This window comes from Pteropus medius, unplaced genomic scaffold (genome assembly GCF_902729225.1).
Source record: "Pteropus medius unplaced genomic scaffold, Ma_sr-lr_union100, whole genome shotgun sequence".
NCBI classification, from domain to species: Eukaryota; Metazoa; Chordata; class Mammalia; order Chiroptera; family Pteropodidae; genus Pteropus; species Pteropus medius.
Window position 1 is genome coordinate 15,889,550 of NW_024351730.1, and position 9,325 is coordinate 15,898,874.

Consider the following 9,325-nt stretch of genomic DNA (forward strand, 5'->3'; position numbering starts at 1 on the left):
TAACAGGATTAACCTGCTCTTCTTGGGGAATTCATTCTTTAGGGCCACCAAGATATGGAATGAAGACTTTTGTAGTATTAAACTTACATCACAGCACTTTATCAAAAATTAGCCTTTTGAAATAACACATTTTCAACCCTTATCAAAATAATTATTACTGACTAGGCTCTATCATTTTTCAGTGAATAAAAAACTGAAATAATATAACATAGATGGTATCAAAGTTGGTTATGAATTTAAAAATTTAATAAAATAACCATACAGTCTGGAAATTTTCTTAGTAAATTTAATATTTTTGTGGCAATATTTGTAATAAATTTGGTATAACTGAAGAACAATAAAAAATAATAAGATAGGAAGAGGAATGTAAACAGTGTTTATAATGCATATTCTTCACATGAAAACTTCTAAAAGATATTCCATTTTGCTATTATTTATGCAATATAGATACTATTTTCTAAAGCATAGCAGTTTGGAAGATTTAAATTATCTGATTAGTATCTAATATTTATGCAATTTTAATATATAAATTATTTTATAAATTCAGTTTCTAGTTTTTTTCTTTTAAAACATGTAGATATGAAATACCAAGTTGAATAAAGAGTTAGATAACATTAAAGAGAGCTCTAGATATATTAGGAAACTTTATTTTTAAAGATGCATGGAACAGCTCAGAGATAGTCTATTGAACACTTAAAGCTTGATAAATAATCAAATCATTAAGTAATTCAGCAACTAAGTTTGTGCTTATCTACTCTAAACACTATACTTACAACACTGCTTTTTATCTCTTCTAGACTGTGTTGTCACTATGCCTTGAGATATTCCTTTCATTTCAATTTCAATTTCAAATTTATAATCAAGATTCTATCACAATGTAGTCATTTGAGACATATCAGCAGAAACAGAATTTTTTTGAGTTATATGGCTTCTATATATGTGAATTTAATAAAAAGACTATTCTAACTTTTAGAAGACATTAAAATTATAAAAAACAAAAACAGTCAGAAAAATATGATATCATGTGCTTTCAATTCTTAAAGGCCTTTTTGTTGTCATTCTTAGAATATAAGTACTTCAGATAATTTTTATAAAGTAAATTTTAATTACAACATTGACGTATTGTGTTTCTTCTCCTCCTGCTTCTAAAAACTATTATTCACATATTTTAGTAAAAAGAACCTCGGAAGACATTGAAGCCCACATTGTCCCCAGGAAGAGCTTCACTCTAATTTCTAAACAACAAATGAGACGACATAAAACCAAGGGAAATGGCCAATTGTGGTCTCAGGATCCATTACAGGACTAAAGGCGAGCATGGGTTCCACGTTCATCAGTTCTGGGATAATACACAAGACTGTACTAGTGCAGGACCTCATTTCAATCTTCTTCCCAAAACACATGGTGGGCCAAAGATCAAGAGAGACATGTTGGAGACCTGGGCAACGGGACTACTGGTAAAGATGGGGTGGCTCACTAGTAAAGATTCTATGTTTGCCCTCTCAAGAGACCATTCCATTATTGGCCGTACAATGGTGGTCCATGAAAAACCAGATGACTTCAGCAAAGGTGGAAATGATGAAAATAAAAAGACAGGAAATTATGGAAGTCATTTAGCTTCTCGTGTCATTGGAATTGCTCAGCTAACATTCTCTAGGACAAAGTCTGAGTCCTAGTAACTTATCTGTTATCTTGCTAGTTGTAGAAATTTAACATGATAAACATTAAACACTGTAATCTAAAAAAAAAAAGAACCTCAGAAAATTTTGCATTCAGATTTTAATTTGTATAAGTTTGATCTCCATGGAGTTTCTTTTTTAGAATGAAAACTTTTAGCTTAAAACTTTTTTGTAGATATTCCTTCTCTAAATTCAATTGTAGGGAAAAAATAGAAAAGTAAATTTCTAATTTATATATATGTAGCATATTTGTGCTGTAGTTAATTTAAGATCAAGTCCCCACTAATGGAAGCATAAATGCAAAATTAGTATTTTTTTTTCATTTACATTCAAGTCTCAAAAACTATGTGTAAATTGAATTGCAAAACTGACTATACTATTCTTGGAAAAAATGAATATTGATATGAAAAAATGTTGGACTTCTACCTTATACCAACTACAAAAATCAACTGAGAATGGACCAAAATCTAAATTTAACAGCTAAAAGTATAAAACTCTTAGAAGTAAATAGTTAAAAATCTTCCTGAACTTAAATGAAGCAATTATTTCTTAGATTATGACAGCGAAAACAGTAGCAGCAAAGGAAAAAAGTATATAAACCTGTGTTCACTAAATTTAATATGACTCAAAGAACACTATTTTAGTCAGTTTGGTCTGCTATGACAAAATTTCCATAGACTGGGTGGTTTGAACAACAAACGTTTATTTTTCACAGTTCTGGAAGCTGAAAATCAAAGATCAGGATGCCAGCATGGGTGTGTTCTTTGTGAATACCCTCTTCCTCATTTACAGAATACACCTCTTGCTGTGACTTTATATGGTGAAAAGAGAATGAGCTATATGTCTGACCTCTTCTTATAAAGGCATTAATCCCATTCATGAAGGCTCCACCCTCATGACCTAATTACCTTCCAAATGTCCCACCTTCAAGTACCATCATGTTGTGGATTAGATCTCAACATAAATTTTGGGGGGACACAAACTTTCAGTTCATAATAGACACTATCCATAGATTGAAGAGGCAAGCATCAAATTATAGAATTTTGCAAAATGCATACCTGATAAGGGACTATCAGAATATATCCAGAATATATAAAGAACTCTTGCAACTCAAAAATACAAATACATAAGACCCCATTAAAACATTAAAAAAATTAATATTATTTCAAAGAGATATGTAAATAAAAACAATGAAATTTATTTCAAAGAAATAAACACAAGATGTTCAATGTCATTAGTCATTAGGGAAATGCAAATAAGAACCACACCAATATACCACTTCACACATTAGATATAGTAAAAAAAAAAAAAATGATGGACAATAACAGGTGTTGACTAGCATATAGAGAAACTGAGAACCTCATACATTACAGGTGGTACAGCTGCCAAAATCCAAGGCCACAGTAACTCAAAAGGTACAACTTTATTGTCCTCAGGGCAGTTGTTTCTTCCTCCACGTAACTATGAGGTGTCTGGAATTAATCCCAGGAGACCATAGCTGCCTGTTTTCAGAGATCCCCTTTGTTGCCCCTCCTCCTGCTATGTGGTACCCTCCCAAACTTTACGGGCCCAGACATGCAGGGAGGAGGGCGAGTAAAAGAACTAATGACAGGCAGTACTAAGTAGGGAAGAAGAAAAGGCAAAATTTAAGAGTGAGTTCAGCTACAAGAAGGAATCATAATTTTTTTTGTTTGTTTATTTTTGTTTTAGTTTTTAAAATAGATTTTGTTGAGAAAAGACAAAGACAAAAAAGATCCAATACACACATAGCTCTGACTACCTTCTGAGGGCATTTTGGTTTGTGACAGGAAGGTACATTTTTGTAATTACTGTGGAGTATACAAAGCTCTTCACCTTCACTTTACTGAATATTTCCTTGGGTTTGTGGCTATTGCATTTATTTAGCAAAGGAGAAAACAGACCAAAAGGAATAGGTCGAATTGTCTCAAGTGACACATCTGCAAGTTGAAGATGGAAAGCCCAGTGTACATAGATATTTTTTTGTCTGTGCATGTATATCAATTTATTAGGATAGTGATAAAACTATTTTAACTAGATTTCTTTAGCCTTCTGTAAAGTAATGTTGTAGAGACAGCAGAAATAATTTTGGGTCCAACTCTGAAAGCCAATAGCAATATAGTTTCTAGTTCCCTCTTCTCATTTTGGAATAAAGCTAATTCCATTTGACCGACCTTATTGTTGGTGTCATGAGTTGCGTCAATGATGAAGAAAGATCTAAATAACACAGGATGTTTACTCAAATACATATCTCATTTGGACTCTAGTGTTCCAACAAATATACACATAAATATAAATAATTTCATAATTTATAATTGGAGATTAAATTTCAGAAAAAAGTTTCTAGATCTGTTGATATGCTAAATAGTTGAATGAACAACTTATAGCTCAAACAACAATATGATCTAGTAACCATATTCATTAAAAATAAAGTTTTGATTCACTCGTAATCTCACCTTCAACAAAAATGTCATTTAGTATGCATAATTTTTTAATATTCACAATGTGTGATTAATGTATAAGATTAATGCTTACTTTAGCTTAACTCTACAATAAATATATTATTTCATGTTATTGAATAAACTAAATGAAAATTCTAATATTTCTTTTTATTATGTAAATTTTAATGATGATGGAAAGTTTAATGAAGACAACTATTAATAACTTCCAGATTAATATGTAAAAACCTTACTAGTGAGATATTGCCCCCAAAGTTTAAATATACATAAAAGTATAATTTTTTTCTATATAAGAAATGAGTTAAGAGGTAGATATAAAACCTATAATTGTTAAGAAGTTTGAGAATGGATATGAGAGAGTAGTATACTTAGTTGTAATTCTGGAATATTATCTATTATAATATCTGATAGAACATTGAATCTTTCTTCCTAGTGCCTTTGCAAATGTTAATGATGTTTCTTGATATACAAACATACACTCATGTACAATAATATTCACAAATGTTGACAGACAGAAAAATTCTTATAAATTATGAACATGAAAATATATAAAGATATACAATGTTTATGTTTATCAACATATTAGTATTTCTACAACTCAATTAGGTATTATCTAGGCCTGGAGGAATATCAATTGAAGTTAAAGAGAAGTGATAAGGCATGATATGAAAGTAAATTGAATATTTTTCCAACAGTAATAATATCTGTTTGTTTAAAAAAGTAGCTGTTTATTAGAAATAGGTAAAAGTATTTCAGGCTTTATGTGTATTCGGGATATACTAGTGAAAATTTTAAGATGATGCACCTATTTATTTTGAAGATGTAATGCATACATATGTTAGAAATAGTAAAATTTTCTGAAAGCTATACAGGGGAGAAAAGAACTATCAAACTTCTATTTTCTTACCCAATGGGAAGCAACTACTGTTATCTGTTTCTTATATTTCTTATACATCCTCACAGAGATATCACATGCATCTATGTATATGTAATTTCGTACATTCTTTTGTCTTTTCTTTGCCATATCATTTATGAAAACTTTTTTTCTCTATAGTTATACATACATCTGCCTCATTCTTTTCAATGGACGCATATTATTTCATTATGTGAGTGTATTGTATTTAATATTCTAAACATCCTATTGGTGGACATTTAGTTTGCTTTGCTCCTTTGCCTATTACAATTCAGGTTGTAGTGATGATCTTTGTACAAACCACATTTTATACATGAGTGTGTATAACTCTATGATAAATATCCAATAATAGAATTACTTGGTCAAAGTGTATGTCCATTTTTAATTTTGATAGTTTTCAATTTCTACCCATAAAGAGTCTGCCAATTTACAATCCCATCTGCAGTGTTTAAGACTTGGGGCATCTTTGAAACCTTAAGCCTTAGAAGAGTGCACATACTTTGTATTTAAGGACTGACTTGTAGTACATATCTACAATCCCTTATTATAAGTAAATATATGTCTTCTATCTATGTTTCACCCCACAAAACCTGCCACTCATTCTTTTGTCTCACTCTACAGCCAAAGCTGAATGAAGTTTCATGGAACCTTATGATAGCTGGCACACAATTTATATACTATCCAAAATTATCAACATAATATTCTCTCAAGAATTTGCATTTGGAGATGCTAAATAAAAAGGCAATTAGTGTTAACAGCATCTGTATGTAACAGTGAATTGGAGAGGAGTTGGGGAGGCCATGGTGTGATCTGTGCTAATTTTGATTATTTGGCAGCAGGGACCATGAATAAGCAGAGGAATCAGAAGATTAAAGCACAAAAAACGAGCAGATACATGGAGAGAATTTCTGACCCCAGGTGAAAAGCTGCCCATGAAAATCATTTGTGGAGTTGCCTCCATTTCTGGTAGAGTCCTAGGTTCAAAGAACGAAAGCTTAATACTCTCTGGGGGCTAACTTTAAAGTAGCTCAGAGTATTCCCAGCTTAACTTTCTTATTTCAATGACAAGCAAACGTTTAGAGTCGAAGGCTAAGCTAGATCACATCACACATTTGTTACAAAATTAAGACAAACAAAATAAACTCCCTGCTAAGTCATGCTCCCTTATAATGCCACAGAAATATGAATCTGATGTCATTCTCTTACAAAATGGTGCAATAATAAGTGCACATAAAATATAAACTTTTTAGATGACTAAACAGTCTAGTGTGCCTCTCACCAACCTCATTTTGAGCTCATACAGTCCCACTTGTTTTAGCTCTAAGAGGTATATATGTTTATATCGGATTCATGTTTCATTATATATATATTGCTCTTTTTAAAATATGCTCCATGTTTACTTAGGTTTCACTTCCAAGTGAATAATTTTCCATTTCACTTGGCCAACTGTATCATCTTTTGTCAGTATTGAAAAGTTTTTTTGTTGTTTTTTTTTAATCAAGGAAACATTCCTGGACTTACTCAAGAATGATTTATTCACCTTCTTGATCCTACATCCCTCCACTTAACATACCACTTCATCCTTTCAATTACTGTTTAATGTTAAGCTTCTCCACTAACCCAAAACTCCATGAGTGAAGCAGCTTTGTGTTTGCATTGTGGCATACTCAGCAGCCATCCAAGTGCCCTGACAAAAAAAGAAACTTTCAAAATATATGTGCTCCATAAATAAAAATAGCTAACTGTATTCCTGTGTATCAGATACTATTCTAGAAAGATGATAGATAGATGATTGATGATGATGATGACAGATAGATAGATAGATAGATAGATAGATAGATAGATGATAGATTTCAAATATATATTTTATGACACCAATCTAAGATAAAAATGCTACTATTATCCTCACTTATAAATGAAGAAATTGAGGATGAGAGAAATTAAGTACCTTGCCCAAAGTCACACACAAAATGAATGACAGAGCTGAAATGTGAACTAAGCAATCTGACTTTAGGGTCTGAGCTCTCACTCAATGCAACATGCCCTGTATTTTCAGTGATTGCGTTACTTATTGGAATGTCAGGCAAGGTGTTTGTACCAAGACAGCCACTCAGATCAACCTCAGATTATAATATAATAAGAAGAAGAAGATAAAGAAGAAAGAAAAATAAAGGAGGAAGATAAAGAATAAAATATGTATTTAAAGAATATAACACAAAGGCATTAGTGTCACAGAAAATGTAAGTAAAGTTTTCAGTTTTATTTTATAACACATACATAGGTTTCCCTTATTTTGTTGTGGAACTGAATTCAGAGAAAGATGTCTTTCTATTCAGTGAAAGAAACACTTTGTTGTTTACTTTTCAGTGTTTTTCGCTAGTATGAAACATTTATTTTTACCATTCTATATGAGGTGCCCAGACACGCCACATGATAAATCAGCATCCTCTGGGACTTCATAAAACTCACTCTTTATTCTTCTCCTTGAGCTTTAGGCCTATGGTAGCTCAACATGGTGTATTTTAAAAAGTGGAATCCTGCTAAGATCACACCTGTTCAAATCACTTTCTTTTTGTTTTAAAGTTACTAAAGATAAAATATTTGAATATCAATTAAGACTCACAATAGTGTTTTAACAGCAATATGTGTTTTTCTGCATATTAAAGTTTTTATTTCAATTTATCATTTAAAGTTACTTAAAAAGATTTATCTGTATTAAAATGTGTGTGTGTGTGTGTGTGTGTGTCACAACTGTGGATTAAAACTCACTAGCTCTCCAGTTTTATGAGAATCTAATGGAAAAGAAATTGAGAAAATCAATAAAGCTATGACCAACTTAATTACTTAGTTAATATATATTTGTATTACAAAATATAGGTAAGAAAATTAAATGAAACATTAAATTAAAATATCTCAAGGATATAATTTTATTTCCTCTATGTTTCTTTTCCTTTTTACCTATTTGTCAAAATCAGAATAGGTTTTATGTAATAAATATTTCATACAAGTAAACTTGTAATCTACTCTATGAAATTCTAGTAAACTACTTTAGATAAAGTGGTTTGTTCATAATTTTCTAAAATGAGAAGTAAATACTTGTAGCACCATGAAAATATTCCTATATTATTGTGAAGTTTAACCAGTCTGTGCCAGTTGGACTATTATGAATTTCTATTCCATCCATTAGTCATTAGCAGAGATAGAATCCGTAGATTTGCAAAGTCCACCTCTCCTGGACCTTTCAAAAAGTAGATTAGGATGATGTCTCTCACCAGCATTTTTCCAACCATATTATTTTAGATGGCCTTAAGCTAATGGTTTCTAACATGTCAAAAGAGGAGAGGTATAGCATTTTTCTTCCTGCATTACAAGCCACTCCAAAACTTAGTAGCTTAAAACAACAATTATATATTAGTACTCATTATTCTGTGGGTTGCCTAGGATTATCTGGGTTTTTCTTTTCTTCAAAGGTAAGAGAGGTCATTCATACAGCAGCATGCAGCTGGCGGGAGTTGGAACATCCAAGAAAGCCTTTTTTTTTTTCCCCCAAGACCTGTATCTATATGGCCTCTTATCATTGAGAAGTCTAACCTAAGCTTATTTTCTTCATCACCGCTGGAACCCACAAAGCACATGCTAAGAAATCAAGCCCCAGTGTGTAAGCATTTACAAAGCTCCATAATACACTTGCTAATGCCTCACTGGCCAAAGAGTGTCACATGATCAGGACCAAGCTCAATGTGGAAGTGTAAAACCATGGGCTGGGGGTTACTTGACACAGGAAGAGCTAGTGTAAAAATGAATAATATAAATGTAAAAATGATGTATAGGAAAGAACATGGAGAACAGTCACTGGTACCTGGAACAGCCTAAAAACAAAGATAGTTCCTGAGAAAAATAAATTTCCTAAGAAAACATGAGTCTGTCTTGCAAAAGCCAAAAATAATTATTGGATTACCAAAATGTTATTAGCAGAGAAAAACATGCACAAATTTTATGGCCTCAAATATTTTATACCCCACAATGTCTACTGCAGTTATATTTAAGGAACAAATGAACAAGAACATCCCATATAGAACAAGGCATGGAGTTGAGATTTCCTTTCTTTCTTTCTTTCCTCCCTCTATTCCTCCCTCCCTTTTTCCTTCCCTTTTTCCTTCCTGCTTTTTCTTATTTAAAAAAAGTAAATATAGTTTTTCTTTGAAAAAGTAACATAAAGTTATAACCTTACTGAATACTTTTCAGAGAGTATATAT

General features: G+C 31.7%; 1 protein-coding gene across 1 annotated transcript; it reads left to right on the forward strand.

The window, feature by feature from the left end:
* Positions 1–1,271: 1,271 nt before the first annotated feature.
* Positions 1,272–1,676, forward strand: LOC120588135 (superoxide dismutase [Cu-Zn]-like). Its single transcript, XM_039845321.1, has one exon. The coding sequence runs from the start codon at positions 1,272–1,274 to the stop codon at positions 1,674–1,676; it is 405 nt and encodes a 134-aa protein (XP_039701255.1).
* The last annotated feature ends 7,649 nt before the right edge of the window (positions 1,677–9,325 follow it).